The sequence below is a fragment of the Pseudorca crassidens genome, chromosome 9 (genome assembly GCF_039906515.1).
Source record: "Pseudorca crassidens isolate mPseCra1 chromosome 9, mPseCra1.hap1, whole genome shotgun sequence".
NCBI classification, from domain to species: Eukaryota; Metazoa; Chordata; class Mammalia; order Artiodactyla; family Delphinidae; genus Pseudorca; species Pseudorca crassidens.
Genome location: NC_090304.1, coordinates 47,753,875 through 47,770,905, shown reverse-complemented (window position 1 = coordinate 47,770,905; position 17,031 = coordinate 47,753,875). Strand labels below are relative to the sequence as shown.

Below are 17,031 nucleotides of genomic sequence, written 5' to 3'. Positions count from 1 at the left end.
AGCCGCCCCCAGGGGTGGCTGGAGCTTCTGGGGCCGTGACTGTAATGATGGTAGGAGTGGCAATCGCTGTCTCGCTGCTGCAGGTCACTCCGGAGAGCCCTAGTGGCTTTTCATGACACAAGCACATGCGGAAGATTCATGGATTAGGAACACGTGTGCCTGGAGGGCGAAGCCATGGCGATGGCAGAAACCACACGTGGCTACCAAGATTCCTATGAGAGTGCGGTTGTGATGGTGGAATTGAGAGGGCTTGGCGGTCTTGGGTACGTAATGTGGAACCCTGTAATTTTTCCTTTGTTCTGTATTTGAATTTTCAGTGAGAAGGAGGAGACTAAGCAGGGAAAAGGACTCATGGCTTCTGATGCGAGTCACGTGCTGGAAGCTGCCCTGGAGCAGATGGACGGGATCATTGCAGGTATGGTCAGGGGTCCTGGCAACCCACAGCTCATCCTCCGCACTGAGAAACCGTTTCCTCTCACTGGACTTTTTTTTGGGTGCAGAGACAAGGCCCCTGTTGGATTTCTTTTATTTTACTGTGTGCGCCACCTCTTTTTTAACAGTGCAAACTTGGACTCTTTGATATCTGGTGTGAGTCTAGGGCTCTGTTGAGAGTACAGAGGCACCATCTTTTAGCATCTGTATAACTGTATCGCAGTTTGGATCCTGGCTGCAACAGGTGCAGTGAGATTTATTTTATTGTCAAGTTTTCAGAGCACATCATGGCTTATTACAGTCGAGCTGAAACTTGCAATCTTGCAGACTTTGCCCCGAACGCTGGTGTCAGCTCCCTTTCCCGGCTGGTCTCCAGTTTGTTTGAGAGTCAGGAAGCAGTTTTGTATTGATTCACCTAATCACCTGAAGAAGGTTCTATATGTTTTTTATCCATCGTAACTGTTTGGCTTCATGTTTGCCTTAACCAGTTAGGATTATTCTCTAGACGAGATCCAGCAAAACTGGTTAATTGGAAAGGACTGCCAGTGGGCTGTTGAGCTGATTAACTCCTTGATGGGGACAACTGAAGCCCCTACTGGTTAGAATAAGCCTGTCATTGTTGGAAATCTTTCCCTGCAGGCCCCAGGCCTTCTCTCTGTCCTTACCTGATACAGGTCAGTGGCCTTATTTGTTGACTGGGTGTGTTTCTTTGGGACTTTGCTCCTCATTGTATGGAGCTAGGGCTGCGGGAAGAAGGTTTGGGCTGAGTGTGGCTAGAGCCCAGGGCATGCACAGAGCACTGGGCATTGCCCCCTTGCCTTTCCTTCTGTCCTGCAGATACACCTGACACACTGAGGGCTCTGGGTGTTTGCACCTGGGATAGAGGACGTGTTCTACCTGTCATCTGTCAGGCTCTTAATTTCTCAGTGGACAGAAGGGTCCTTGGGAGGCCGTAACTAACATCCCACTTTTCAGAGGCTCCAGAGGTTGGAATGTCCTGCTCTAGATCAGGGTCCCTGAAGCCCTACTGAGAGGAAATGGCCAAGAGCATGGGTTTCCTAGCGGTCCTTTCAGAGAGTCGCATCTGGAAGCTTCCGGGGCCTCCTGTGCATTGAGATCAGAGCCACAGGGTCAGACTCTCAGACCATCTCAGGCTGTCAGCACTGCTGAGCCCCCAGCCAAGGGGCAAGGAAGAGACTTTGAGAGCCCCTGGAGTGAGCAGAGCTCTTGGATGGCTAGGACGGATAAATGGGACACCGCCTAGAGAAGGTAGCCTTGTGTGAGGTCAGTTCCTCCTCCTGCCTCCTAATTTCCCCACACAGGCATTCCTGAAATGACAAAATCTCTGGCAAAATCCCCTCTGTCTGTGGGAGAGGACTGCATGTCTGGATCCTCGGGGCCTTGCCTTGGTTGGGGCTCTGCAGTGGGTGTGGAGGGTGGGCCCTGGTGTGGGTCGTGTGGATCCCGGAACACCCATCCTTCTTGCCTTCCAGTACTACGTGCTCCCTCCTTCTCCCATTTCCTTAGGCCTCCACCCTGGCAGGCTTCTTCTGGAAGGGTTCCACGGACTTCTCTGGAACAGACATGAGAGTTTGCAGCGAGGTGGTCTAAGATGTCCCAAGGCATCCTTTGTGGGTTAGTCGGGGGAGCATCTGTAGCCAGACTGCTTGGTTCAGATCCTAGCTCTGCGTCAAGTTACCTGCATGAACCATGCCTCCGTTTCCTCACATTAAAATGGGAATAATAATAGAACCCACCTAAGAAGGTTGCTGTGCTTATACGTGTAAGGTGCTTAAAACAAAGCTTGGCATATAGTAAGACTATAAAATATTAGCTCTTGATAAATTAATGAGGGACAAAAAGTCTTTACCATGCTAAGTCTTCTCTAGGGACACAGCGGAGTTCTCATTTATTCAGGTCCTTATTTCACCCATCTGTGTTTTGTAGTTTTCATTGTCTAGCTAAGGCTTGTGCATGCCTCCTAGACTTGCCTGGGGTCTTCAAGATTAATGCATGGTCTCTGAGCAGTCTCTGCTCTGCTCTTGCCCCCTTGTAGCCTGCCTTCCACAGAGCAGCAGAATAATCAAATCACATCACTCTCCCCACAACTCTTCAATGGCTTCCCATCTCAGGATAAAAATCTGAAGTCCCGGGCTTCCCTGGTGGCGCAGTGGTTGAGAATCTGCCTGCTAATGCAGAGGACACGGGTTCGAGCCCTGGTCTGGGAGGATCCCACATGCCACGGAGCAACTAGGCCCGTGAGCCACAACTACTGAGCCTGTGCTCCGCAACAAGAGAGGCCACGATAGTGAGAGGCCCGTGCACCATGATGAAGAGTGGCCCCCGCTCGCCGCAACTAGAGAAAGCCCTTGTACAGAAACGAAGACCCAACACAGCAAAAATTAATTAATTAATTAATAAACTCCTACCCCCAACATCTGGAAAAAAAAATCTGAAGTCAACACTCTATACGATTTGGCCTTTGGCTGCCTTTGTGGCTGCACCCCCTACACTTTCCATCTGGCTCGTCTCCCTTTAGCACTGGCTGTCTCAGGGCCTTTGTGCTTGCTGTCCCCTCTGCTGGAATGTTCTCCTCCAAGTACACTCAGGTCAGATCTGTACTGAAATATCACTGTGTCTGAGGCCTTCCCTGACACTCTCTAATATAGCATCCCCACATCAGCCCCGTCCTTTCATCCTTTTTTTATTTCTTTATAGCACATATCACCATCTGACCCATTACGTTCATATTTGTCTCTTTTTTTATTATGTGCCTCATGCATCAGAATGTAAGCTCTATGATGACAGGGGCTTTGTTGCTGCATCTTCAGTGCAACGCACAATAGGGGTTTAATAGATATCTGTCACGTGTACTTTATTTACTTTTGTGACTCAGCTCCCCTGTTCATTGATTAGGAGGCAGTTACTGGTTTCCGTGCCTGTGTTTTATCTGGCTGCATGCTGAGCTTCGCTGATTATTTTCTCTACTTGTACCTTTGTTTGGCTGATCCTTTTGGAACAATCACTAATTTTCTCCAAGAGTCGGTGGTTGGTACCTCTCGTGAGCCATCTCTTCCGTAGTAATTGGCTCACACAGACGTTTGACGGGAGCTATTTGACAGAGAATGCAACACTGAGGTTATTAGCGAGTGTCTGGAGGGCATGTGTGCTGTGCCATTTGCAATAAAAAGAATGATAATTACTGAATGCTTTTGTGTGGGATACTTTTCCTCAAGATTATTAAAACCATCCTCATTTTCAAGTTGGCTGGGCCAAATTGGGCCACAGAGCTTAGGGATTTTTGTAATTAATTAATGTAGACTGCAGAGTTAGATGGGCTGTGGGGATTTGAATCCCAGCTCAGCCACTCCCTACTAGCTGTGGAATCTTTGCGCGAATCGCTTAATCCCTCTCTGAGCCTCAGTTTCCTCATATATAAAACCGTGGCAATAACAGTACCCATCTCCTGTTATTGGGAGGATTAAATGAAGGCAAAGAAGGCACTTAGCACAATGCCTGGCACTTAGCAAGTGCTCAGCTGGTCTAGGTTACTCTTGGTTTTGTTGATATTAGTACTGACGTTAGTTTTGCTGCCCAAGCTATAGTGCTGGTAAATGACAGAACTAAAATTTGAGTCCAGGGCCATCTGAGCCTCTTCTGGGCTCCATTCATTCCTGGGTTGGTTTTATGGCGAAGTGTAGCCAAGCCCTGGGGTTCTGTGGGGCCATCTACAGGAGAAGAGAGTTAACTGGGTGGAGGGTCCGGTCCTGTTCTTGCCCATCCCCACCCCCACCCCCGCCCCCTCCCCTTCTCTTGGCCACAGTGGCTTTGCTCTCTTCTCTTACACATTCGACTTCCAAGTGAGGGCTCCTTTGCTTAAGGGTGGAGCAGCTGAAAGAAAGTTTGAAGATTGTGGCAGCAAATCATGATACACAGATCCTGCAGAAGTGACGTTTTTGTGTTAACATTAAAGTCGTCCTTTTTAAATTTCTATTCTCTCGTTCAGTTGAAATGGAAGGATGTCAAGTAGCACCACCAACACTTTCAACACTCAGTTGCTTTTGCATCTGTTAAAGTACTCAAGCAAGTGCGCGAGGACTGTATTCTCTCACTTTATGAAAACACGATTACACTTATTTCAGTGGAAGAAATTTTTATGGGCTTCCTGCATGCCCGAAATAGCAAGCACTTATGCAGAAACAAGAGGGATTCCTACTAAAATAGACACAATTCCTTCAATAATGATTATTAATAATCATAACACTATATAACAAGGACTTTCCCTTTATTAATTACTCTATAGTATGATAGGCTACTCTTCACTTTCCAAAACTCTTTCCTTAGGGCATGTGATACCGCTGTTGATGTAATTAAGACTTTAATGCAAAAAATGTGCCCCCGTCCTCCAATGAATGTAAACAGTGTAAATAGTGCAAGAGATTATCGCTCGTAGAAGCAACCGGGGCCGGGAACACTTGGAGGACATCCTGATACACAAGTGCCAAGTACACCCCTGCAGGGCCACACATGGTGACCCTCATCATCTCAAGGCATTCATCTGCTCTGGAGGTATGAGAGAAGGAAATGCCTTCTAAGCAGAAATAGGAAATGAAGCAGAAATGTGAAGTGAAACTCCTTGCTAAGATGGATTTTAGAAACCTGAATAAGTGTATCCCAGGTGTGGCTGTACTTAATTAGAACCCAAGAATTTTATAGCAGAAAGTTGGGAAGAGGTGACTGTTAAAAAACCCAGGACTCTTGTCAAAATGATTTGTTTCTAATACAAAAGACCATTGTTGTAAGTTCCAGTATGATGTTAACCTTTGATCTGGTCTTCCTCCTGATTAGTCCCTGTGATTCAGCCTACAAATAACACCATAATTGAATTACACTGTTGATGATCGAAATTGGACACTATACTGCTTAATTACACCCCTCTGGATAGCCCAGAGCAACTGCCGCATAAGCTAATTTTGCATAGGGCTTCATCTGTGGGCTAATGGGGTCAGCGGCTGCGTCTGTAATAGGACCAGAGAACCCCTGGTCAGGACCCAGGAGACCACTTACTCCTCTTTGCTGGGGCAGCAGGTTACTCCTGCAGTTATCTATGAGCTATACGTATTGATGAGGAATAGTTAGGAGGAATGTGTTTTATAACAGTTAAACAAAGAGGTTGCTCTGCCCTGGCCTTTCTGCCAGCTCTGATTAGTGTCTGCTTTTTTTTTTTTTTTAAAGACTGTGAGGGCAGAGAAAGTTCTGATCAAGACTGTGATTATTCACTTTGGCCCATGAATGATTTCAGCTGTGGTGTTAAAGGCTGATGATTGAGTCCAAGCTCTGAACATTTAGTTGGTCTTGTTGTACCCTCTCCGAGGCGGATCAGCATAGAGTGGTCACTGGCAACAAAGCCACCTGTTTCCCAGTCAGGACTCAGGTGCAGAGTCCTCTGCTATGAAACTTACCTGAGGAGAGTCAGGGTGGAATTTTAGAGGTGCCTAGCGGGCTGAGATGTCAAAGACTGCCCTTCGTGTGAAGAGGTCGGAATGGCCCACAGTGGGGCTGCGAGCCCTACTCAACAGCCATCATTCTGTTTTCTTCCCTTGCTGACAGAGCCCACCTCTCACTCCTTCATGGCTCTGTAGCCTCATTTTCTAATCTCTGAAAGAATGTGAGTAAAGTTGGAATTATCATTTGTTCCTTAAATCCTTGCTTATAGTTGTGATTATAGGAACTGACCTGTAGAACCATCTGGACCTTGTATTTTCTCATTGGAAGATTGTCTTTTTGTAACGGTTAGGGACAGTCAGGTTTTAATTTTTTCTCTGTTGAGTTTTGGCACATTATATTTTTCTAGATATTTGTGTATTTTACCAATGTTTTCCATTTTGTTAGCATATGGTTGCTTATCGTATTTTATCTTTTTAAGACCTGCTGCTTGTTACATCTGTTTTTTAATCCTAGTATTGCTTATTTGTGCCTTCTCTTTATTTTTTGATCAATCTTGCCAGAGACTTTTTTTTTTTACTACTTTTTTCAAAGAATTGACTTGTTTTTGCTGATCAGTCACCATAGTAGGTGTGTATATTATTTATTCTGTAAATAGTTAAATGTGTATATGTATCAGCCCAGGTTCTTCAGAGAAACAGAACCAATAGGGTGTGTGTGTGTGTGTGTGTGTGTGTGTGTGTGTGTGTGTGTGTGTGTGTATAGAGAGAGAGACACATAGAGCAAGAGACAGAGAGAGAGAGAGAGATTTATTTTAAGGCATTGGCTCACATGAATGTGGAAGCTGGCAAGTACGAAAATCTACAGGATAAGCCAGCAGCCTGGAGTGCCAGCAAAGAGCCAGTGTTGCAGTTCAAATCCGAAAGCCATCTGTTGGAAGATCCCCACTTCTTCTAGAGCAGGGATCCCCAACCCCCGGAAACCCCTGTTAGGAACCAGGCCACAAAGCAGGAGGTAAGCAGTGAGCGAGGAAAGCTTCATCTGCTGCTCCCCATGGCTCGCGTTACCGCCTGAACACCCGCCCCCACTCCTGCCACCGCTGGTCTGTAGCAAAATTGCCTTACACAAAACCGACCCCTGGTGCCACAAAGGTTGGGGACCACTGTTCTAGAGAGGTCAGTCTTTTTCTATTAAGATCTTCCACTGATTGGGTGAGGCCCACCCACACTATGGAGGGCAGTCTGCTTTGGTCAAACTCTACTGATTTAAATGTTAATCTCATCAAAAAAATACCTTCACAGAAACATGTAGAATAATGTTGACTTAATATCTGAGTACCACGGCCTAGCCAAGTTGACACATACAATTAACCATCACAGTATGTATAGATATATAGGGATTATGTATCTATGCTTAATATATATACATATTTAACTTCTTTGAACATCTGTTCTTTATTGTTTATCATTTTCTGCTCTACTTACTTGAATGTATCTGTTCAACTTAACAAATCAACCAATAATATATAACAATATGTATTTAAAATTGATTGCTAACTTAATTCTGTTGTGGTTAAAGTGTTTTCTGATACTTACTCTCTGGAATTTATTGATACTTGCTTTGTAGCCTTGACGAGAACATTGCCAGTTTTCATTAATGTTCTATGTGTGCTTGCAAGGTGTGTGCATTTTCCAGTTATTATGTGCCATGTTCTATAATTGTCCATTACATCCAACTTATTTGAATCTTCTCTACCAATACTGTTTTTTTTTTTTTTTGGTCTGCTTGATCTTACCAGTTTCTGAGAAATACTTATTAAAATCACTCTGCTAGATGGTGTATTTGATCCCCTATACTTGTGGACATTTTGCCTTCTATTTTGAAGGTGTTTTAAATTTTTTTATTTATTTATTTTTAAAAATTGAAGTATATTTGATTTACAATGTTGTGTTGTTTCTGGTGTACAGCAAAGTGATTCAGATATATATATATTCTTTTCCATTATAGGTTATTACAAGATATTGAATGTAGTTCCCTGTGCTATACACTAGGGAACTCAGTCCCTGAGTTCCCTCAAATTATACCTTGCTGTTTATCTATTTTATATTTATATATAGTGGTGTGTATCTGTTAACCCAAACTCCTAATTTGTCCCTCCCCACAGCTTTCCCCTTTGGTAACCATAAATTTGTTTTCGATGTCTGTGAGTCTGTTTTTGTTTTGTAAATAAGTTTATTTGTATCATATTTTAGATTCCACATATAAGTGATATCATATGGTATTTGTCTTTCTCTTTCCAACTTGCTTCACTTAGTATGATCATCTCCAGGTCCATCCATGTTGCTGCAAATGGCATTACTTCATTCTTTTTAATGGCTGAGTAATATTCCATTGTGTGTGTATGTGTATATATATCATATCTTCTTTATCCGTTCACCTATTGATGGATACTTAGGTTGCTTCTATGTCTTGGTTATTGTAAATAGTGCTGCTGTGAACATTGGGGTGCCTGTATCTTTTTGAGTTACAGTTTTCATCTTTTCCAGATATATGCCCAGTTGTGGGATTGCTTGACCATACAGTAACTCTATTTTTAGTTTCTTAAGGAACCTCCATACTGCTCTCCATAGTGGCTGCACCAATTCACATTCCCACCAACAGTGTAGGAGGGTTCTCTTTTCTCCATACCCTCTCCAGCATTTATTATTTGTAGGCTTTTTGATGATGGTCATTCTGACTGTTGTGAGATGATACCTCACGTAATTTTGATTTGCATTTCTCTAATAATTAGTGGTGATATTGAGCATCTTTTCATGTGCCTGTTTGCCATCTGTCTTCCTTGGAGAAATGTCTAGGTCTTTCGCCTTTTTTTAATTGGGTTGTTTGTTTTTTTGTTATTGAGTTGTGTGAGCTGTTTGTATATTTTGGAAATTAATCCATGGTCGGTAGCATCATTTGCAAATATTTTCTCCCATTCCATAGGTTGTCTTTTCATTTTGTTTATGGTTTCCTTTGCTGTGTGAAAAGCTTATAAGTTTGATTAGGTCCCATTTGTTTATCAACTATTTTATTTTTTGATTTCTACTTGTCCCACTCTTTCTACACTTCCCTTACCCCCTTTTTTTTTTTTTTTTTTTTTGTGGTACACGGGCCTCCCACTGTTGTGGCCTCTCCCGTTGCGGAGCACAGGCTCCGGACGCGCAGGCTCAGCGGCCATGGCTCACGGGCCTAGCCCCTCTGCGGCATGTGGGATCTTCCCGGACCTGGGCTCGAACCCGCGTCCCCTGCATCGGCAGGCGGACTCTCAACCACTGTGCCACCAGGGAAGCCCCCCTTACCCCTTTTTAATGTTTGGAAACATCAAATTGTTTATGTGTGTTCTTATTCCAGAATCGAGGCCGAATTTCCTTCTGTGGGGTGACTTTTTTCTAGTTGGTAGACTGAGGATATTGCCCTTTTGCATCCTGGCTTTATGCAGAGGTCTTCCATCTGACCTCTCCCTTTGCTCAGGCCCTAAGCTTTGTCTCCTGTCCTCAAGTGGCCCATTCAAGCTGAGGTGTTAAGCCACCAGGGAATTGGCCTGCAGGGCAAAAACACCAGCTCACATGCTCTCTTTCTCCTGAGCTACTGAGCTCTGAAAATTTCCTTCAGTTGCTTTAAAAAGTGTATGTATAAAAAAAAAAAAGTGTATGTATGTGTGTTTTTTAATTTGGGGTGTCCTTTGGGATTTTTCTGAGCACAACTAGTCTGTTACCTGCCCTGTTGCAGCTATAATGCAGTTACCTTCCTTGCCTCATGGCCCCTTCCTCCATCTTCAAAGCCAGCAAGGTCAGGGCAAGTCCTCATGTCACATCTCTCTGACCCATTCTTCTGCCTCCCTTTTATGATTTAAGAGCTCATGTGATTAAAACTCCAGGATAATATCTCCATCTCATGATTCTTAATCACATCTGTAAAGTCCCTTTTGCCATATTAGGTAACAAACACATTCATAGTTTCCAGGGATTAGGATGTGGGCATCTTTGGGAGGGTCATTATTCTGTCTACCACAAAGATTAATAAATAACATTCCTTACAACACTGTAAATCAACTATACTTCAATAAAATATTTAAAAAGAATAACAGCCCATTATTCCCCTCCTATTTGGTTCCAGTCAAGGAACAGACAAAGGAGTCAGCCAGAAAGAGATCAAAATATCAGCTTTATCATGAGTTTCACTGATTAGGAAAGTTAGCTTGACCTGAAGCCACAGTCAGGAAGGACCTTGAATCCACTCATCCTACACACATACGCCACAAACTGAACTCAATCCCAGGCTACAGACTTTCACCTTCTGGGGCAGAGCTTGTCTCAGAAAAAGCTTCCTCAGAAGCTAATGCTTGCATACGGGGACGGGCAGCTCCAGAGAGAATTCCATCTTTTAGTTCTGTCATCAGAAGAGGCCTTCCGCCATTGAGGAAAAATTGAGTAAGGGGAGGCAGGTAGAAACCACTCTCCCCTCCCACAGGAATATGGAGACTGGAATAGTACCCATAATAGCGATTCTTGATTTTTTTTTTTTTTTAATATTTATTTTTGCTGTGTTTGGTCTCCGTTTCTGTGCGAGGGCTTTCTCTAGTTGCGGCAAGCGGGGGCCACTCTTCATCGCGGTGCGCGGGCCTCTCACTGTCGCGGCCTCTCGTTGCGGAGCACAGGCTCCAGACGCGCAGGCTCAGTAGTTGTGGCGCACGGGCTTACTTGTTCCGCGGCATGTGGTATCTTCCCGGACCAGGGCTCTAACCCATGTCCCCTACATTAGCAGGCGGACTCTCAACCACTGCGCCACCAGGGAAGCCCGCGATTCTTGATTTTTGTCGAGACTTTGTGTATGGCCTAGTCTATAGTCAGTTTTGAAAAAATGCTTTATATGTGCTTGAATACAATGTGCCACCTCTAGTTGTTTGGGGTATAGTTCTTTATGTGCCTTTTGCTGTTTTGATAATCACCACTTTATTTTTTAATTTTCTTTTTAGGTCTGCTTGACCCGTCATTTCCCAAAGGAGAGGGTCTTTTTTACACACCATGGGATTTAGTTTTCTAAATTTGTGTTTAGGATTTGATATGTGAGTTCATCAGTGAGAAGACTCGTAATTTGCCTTTGTAGTACTCAAAACTTCTAAATTGTTCAGTTCCAGGGGCACCTTTCACACTCTGGTCTACAAGTTGTACTGGCTGGCTCTCCTTATCGAGACAGCTGGGAGCAGTCCATCCTTTTCTCTACTGAACACCAGTTAGATTAGAATTATTCACTTCCTGAACATTAGCTAGAGCTAACTTGTAAAAGCATTTAGCCTGGTATTTTCTCTGTGGAAAAATATTAAATTATGGCTCAATTATTTATAGGTCTATTCAGATGATTTTTTTTTTGTTTTTTATCATTTTATCCAGTGATTGTGTGTGTGTGTGAGACTGGTTTTAATATTTTGATCAAAAATACCTACTCCAATGCATGAAGTCCTGAGTTTTATTTTTTGAACACGTTAAATTTCACTCATTCAGTGTCATAATTTTTTGTATGTCTCTCTTAATAACATCAAAGAACTGGATTACTTTTTCTCCATTATTCATATTTTTGCGTTTAAATAGGTGTTTAGTGCAAAATGGCTAATAAGAAAAATAAATAAATAAAAAATAAACATAAATAAGTAAATAAATAGGTGTTTAGTGCATTTATAATTATTATAGTTACTAGTATATAGGTATGTGTGTACTTATTTCTCTGTTTTATGCTGTTGTTCCTTTTTAACTTTTTTTTTTACTTGTTTTTGGTTTTGCCTTGCTGGCTTCTGTAATATTGATCAAGTTGTTTTTAAATCTCTTTTAGGAAGTTAAACATCTATTTCTACCTTTTTTTTTTTTTTTTGCGGTACGTGGGCCTCCCACTGTTGTGGCCTCTCCCGCTGCGGAGCACAGGCTCTGGAAGCACAGGCTCAGTGGCCATGGCTCACGGGCCCAGCCGCTCTGCGGCATGTGGGATCTTCCCGGACTGGGGCACGAACCCGTGTCCCCTGCATTGGCAGGCGGACTCTCAACCACTGCGCCACCAGGGAAGCCCTATTTCTACACTTTTAATGCTCATCCTTGCATTTTTTTAATGCTCACGTTTTTAACATACATCCTTAACACAAAGGCTAAAGATAAGTATCTTTATAGAATAATAATTCTGTCTTCCTCTTCAGTAATACCTGACTCTTAGAATGCTTTAATTCCCATCACTGCCCCATCTTCCACATTATTTTAGTTTTGTGTTCTGGTGTCATCTTGATTTATAGACCCCAAAATATTGTGCTATTTATTTATTCATTTATTTATTATTCATTGAACATTTATTTTTATTGGGTATCATAATGCATTATTTTACCTAATCCTTGTGAAACTTGTGAAAGATGAACAGTATTGCACCCCCCTTTTTTAAAAAAAAATTTATTTATTTGTTTGTTTGTTTATTTTTGCCTGCATTGGGTCTTTGATGCTGCGTGCCAGCTTTCTCTAGTTGTGGCCAGCAGGGGCTACTCTTCACTGTGGTGCACGGGCTTCAGGCTTCTCATTGCAGTGGCTTCTCTTGTTGTGGAGCACAGGCTCTAGGCGTGCGGGCTTCAATAGTTGTGGCTCGCGGGCTCTAGAGCACAAGCTCAGTAGTTACGGTGCACAGGCTTAGCTGCTCCGCGGCATGTGGGATCTTCCCGGACCAGGGATTGAACCCGTGTCCCCTGCACTGGCAGGTGGATTCTTAACCACTGCGCCACCAGGGAAGCCCCGCCACCCGCTTTTTACAGACAGGAAATTGAAGCATAGAGAGCTTAACTAGAAAGCATAATTAGGAAAAAATACAAGATCCATCAGATCTCAAAATCTAAGTTCTTTCATCGTCCCATATTATATAAACTAGTCTTAGCTCTCAAAGGAAGGTGTTGAAACAAAGACCTTAGGTCTAAGTAGTTGTTAGAGAATGTACAGGACATATGGTCCAATGGTCTCCATTCTGGGTCTTCAGTGGAGGTGTCTGATGGTGCCCAGGACGCTGCAGATCTGTGTCTTGAGGGTGAAGCTGCAGCTCCTCTGGGATTCAAAGGCTCTGCCTGGGTAACAACTTGCTATAAATATTCTTGTCTCATGCATTTTGTCATACTGTGTACCCCTGAAGAGCTTCAAGAAGTAGAAAATAGTCCTGGAGGCCAGAAAGTCTGAGATCAAGGTGCCAACAGGGTTGATTTCTGGTGCGACCTCTCTTCCCAGCTTGTGGGCTATCTTCTTCTCACTGTGTTCTCACATGGCCTTTCTTCTGCTGGTTTTGGAAGAGTCTTGCAGAGAGGCAGGAGGTGGCTGCAGCTGACCCTGGGAAACAGACCCTGGCTGCAGCCACTCTTGGGTGCTCCCCCCGCCCCCCCGGATGTGTTTTTCATCCCACTCCTTTTTGGTTGGTGCAGTTTTTCCTGCTTCATGAAGTAGATCCTTTAAAATCCCTTCAGGAATAGCCTGCCAGTAATAAGTTGCACGAGTCATTATGTGAAAAATGACCTTACTTTAGTCTTAATCTTGAGTGGTAGTTTATCTTGTACAGGTTATAGGTTGGTAGCTACCTGTAGATATTATTTTGTGGTCATCGGGACTTTGCTGATGAGAAGTCTCTTGACAGTCTGTCTTTTATCTCTGGTTGCTTTTAAATTTCCTCTGTCCTTGGTGTTCTTCAGTTTCACTGCGTTGTTTCTAGGATGGGTTTGTTTTGATGTATCGTTTTTGGGACTCAGTGTGTGTCTTTTAAACTGAGAAGACTCCAGATTTTATTTGTGACAAATCCATAGCCATTTTCTCTTTGTTGCTTCTGCTTCACTCTATATACTTCCTTCCACTTTCCATTCCAGTAATTTTCTTATCTGTTATTTAACCTGTGCACTTAATTTCTCACTTGAATAATTGCATTCTTCATTTTGGTTTCCACGTGGTTCTTTTTCAAATTGTTCTGTGCTTTTCTCGCTCCTTATTCTTTCATTAAAGTTTCTATTTCTCTCATTTTTTTCCTTCAATTATGTAAAACATATCATATATGTCCAAATAGATTCCCAAATAGACAAGTACTCATAATATTAATTTATTGATTAAGTTACTTGTATATTTATAAGCATTATGTAAAATAATTATGGATTTCTTATCTCACTGGCACATTTTTAATAATAATTTTTTCAAGCGTTTTACATTTATCTCCAACATACTGTGTTTATTATTATGAGAGCTGCTTGTTGAATAATTTTAGCATCCCAGAACAGTTGAAGAGCATGTGGGGATGTTGATAAAATGTAGAGGTGGGGTCCGAGAGTCTGCATTTCCACCAAGCTCCCAGGTAATGCTAGTGCAGCTGACATGCACAGCACTTTTGATGTGCAGAGTTTTAGAGCAGCGGTCCCCAACCTTTTTGGCACCAGGGACCGGTTTCGTGGAAGACAATTTTTCCATGGATGGTGGCAGTGGGGAGGGGTGGGGGGAGGTGTTGGTTCAGGCGGTAATGCGAGCGATGGGGAGTGACGGGGAGCGGCAGAAGAAGCTTCGCTCGCTCGCTCACCCGCCGCTTACCTCCTGCTGTGCAGTCCGGTTCCTAACAGGCCACGGACCAGTACTGGTCTGCGGCCTGGGGGTTCGGGACCCCCATTTTCAGGCCCATCATCTTCACTTTTCAGTTGCTGTAAATACAGCACTTTAAAAATTCACATATGATGCTCTCAATAGATATTTCATCTTATGCCAGAGAACCCCCATCTGCATGATAAAGGATCTTTTTTTTTAACATCCACAAATAAAATATTTTATTTATTTTTCAACAAATGGTGTTGGAACAATTGAATAGCCATAGTTAAAAGAAAAAAGAACCCTGACCTAATCCTCATACTTTGTACAAAATTAAGTCTGGATCAATCATAAATCAAAATGCAAACTATGAAGCTACAGAACATTCAGAATAAAGCATAGGAGAAAGTCTCTGTGACCTTGAGTAATACGAACAAGTGTATATTAGAGGTAAACAATAATGAATTTATTACAGTTTGGATGTGCAGGGTAAGGTCATAAAATCCTGTTGTACTTGCCAGGGAAGAAGGGAAAGCTTCACAGTGGGTAGTGGTCAGTGGAGGAGAAGCAAGTGGAGGGTCCCTTTGCAAGGGACATTTTTTTTTTCTTGTGCCATTTTTCATTAAGTGTTTATTAGCCTTTGGGGGGCTCGTGATAATCTTAATTCAAATTTCATTGCATAATAAAGCGACAGGGACATCCTGCTCTCAGCATGACAGCCAAGGGAGCTCTACAGATCCGCTCAAATGTGAAGCTGGAGAAAATCAGTTTTTACAGAATGCAAAGAGCCTTTCTCTGGAAATGATCCTGAGCCATTTCACTGAAGAAACATTTATTCCATAGAATCTACCAGAACTTGGTAAGAACTATGAGCGTCTGTGGTCTTTGAACCAAGGTGTGTGCCCTCCCTCCCTGCTCTGGCTCAGCAGGGCAGAAGCCCACCCCAGGCTGGGGGAGCCACGCACACGGGGACCCCCGCTCCTGGCATCCAGCTGCTGGACTATCTTCCCGGGAGGGCAGCATGTCAGCGTTTCTCATCCTGCCCCCCAGAGATCTGTGTTTGGGGCTAAACACTGAGTGAATGTGGCTGAGAGGTGGGGGGGGGTCCCTTCTCCGGCTCAGACCCCCTTGTGGGACCAGACTGCACATTGGGCTCAGAGCACTGAGAATGCTGGTTCCCTGTTACCCTTGCTGTGGCTTGTGGCAGGTGGAGTGGTCTGTGCAGTAAAAGATCATTTTTTAGAAGTTTATCTTATATGTATATATTTCTAAATTGTTCAACATATATACTTTGTGTAAGTGAAGACAGGCTAAGTTATGCTGCAATAACAAACAGTCCCAGAATGTCAGCAGCTTGAAACAGCTCATACAGGTTCCCCCGGGGTCTACTTAGAGCTCTGGTCCACATCATCTTCCCTTTGGAACACGGGCTGATTCAGTCCCCACCGTTGCCAGAGACCAGAGCAAGTGAAAGAGATATGAGAAATTGTGCTCTGGTTCCTAAAGACTTTCTCCCAGAAGTGACACATATCACTTTTCATGTTTATTGCCCAGAGGAAGTCATGTGGCTGTGAGTAACTTCAAGGGGCAGAGTGTTATCCTACTATGAACTTAAGTAGAGGAGAACCAAAACATTTCTGAATAACCCTAATTACTACTACACACATACTTAGTTGCTTTTGAAAGCGATCATTAAAAGGCCTTCAGTGAAATCCTATATTTGCATTTTATGTTGTCTTGCCTTCCCCTAACAATTACTGAATCTGTATTAAATTTTGGTTGTGGGTGCTTAAAATAAAAATTCTCAGGTTGTCCTCTCTAAACATCAAAATTTGACATTGATCAACGTTGATTTGCTAGTCAATGATTTCCACTTAGGCTGCACATTAGAATCACCTGGGGAGCTTTTTGTTATCCCAGGTCAGCCTTAGACCGATCAAATTAGAACCTCTGGAGGTTGGGACCCTGGCATCTGTAGTTTGTAAAACTCCCCAAGTGATTTCAGTCTGCATGTAAAATTGAAGTCCCCTGTGTTAATCTGTCTTCCCTAAAGAGTGCTTTGTTGTTCAAGATAAAGTAATTGAGAGATTGCCCCCAAAGAGAAACTTTATTTGGGCGTGAACATGAGGTGAGCTGCTGTTTTCTGAGACGTAATTTAGGGGTCCACGCCTTGCCTTATGTTATTGTCTCTTTTGTATTGTTTTGTTAAACCCAGGTATGAAGGCATGCATTTTCTTATTTGTTGCATCTGATAGTCCGATTTTGATGTATTTTCCTCTGTGATTGTAGTTTTTCCATAGGAACTGATCATCTGTAGGGAATGTGTGTGGAGTATGGAACTGAGTCTTCTGGGTGACTGGTTTTTTGTTGTTGTTATTTCGGTCGCGCCACGAGGCTTGTGGGATCTTAGTTCCCCGAACCCAGGTCACAGCAGTGAAAGCTCTGAGTCCTAACCACTGGACAGCCAGGGAATTCCCTGGGTGGTTGTTGCCTTTGCTAATGCTGGGCCTTAGGAGTTTCACCATTCTGGACCATTTTCTGAGCCTGTGTGTTG

General features: G+C 43.3%; 1 protein-coding gene across 11 annotated transcripts in view; it reads left to right on the top strand.

The window, feature by feature from the left end:
* The first annotated feature begins 317 nt into the window (after positions 1-317).
* Positions 318-17,031, top strand: part of PPFIBP2 (PPFIA binding protein 2) — a 125,971-nt gene continuing 109,257 nt past the window's right edge. For all 11 annotated transcript variants that reach the window (XM_067750045.1, XM_067750047.1, XM_067750049.1 and 8 more), the window contains exon 1: positions 318-415. In XM_067750045.1, the coding sequence (XP_067606146.1) occupies positions 352-415 (64 nt within the window). In that variant the 5' untranslated portion in view covers positions 318-351. The remainder of the gene's footprint in view (positions 416-17,031) is intronic.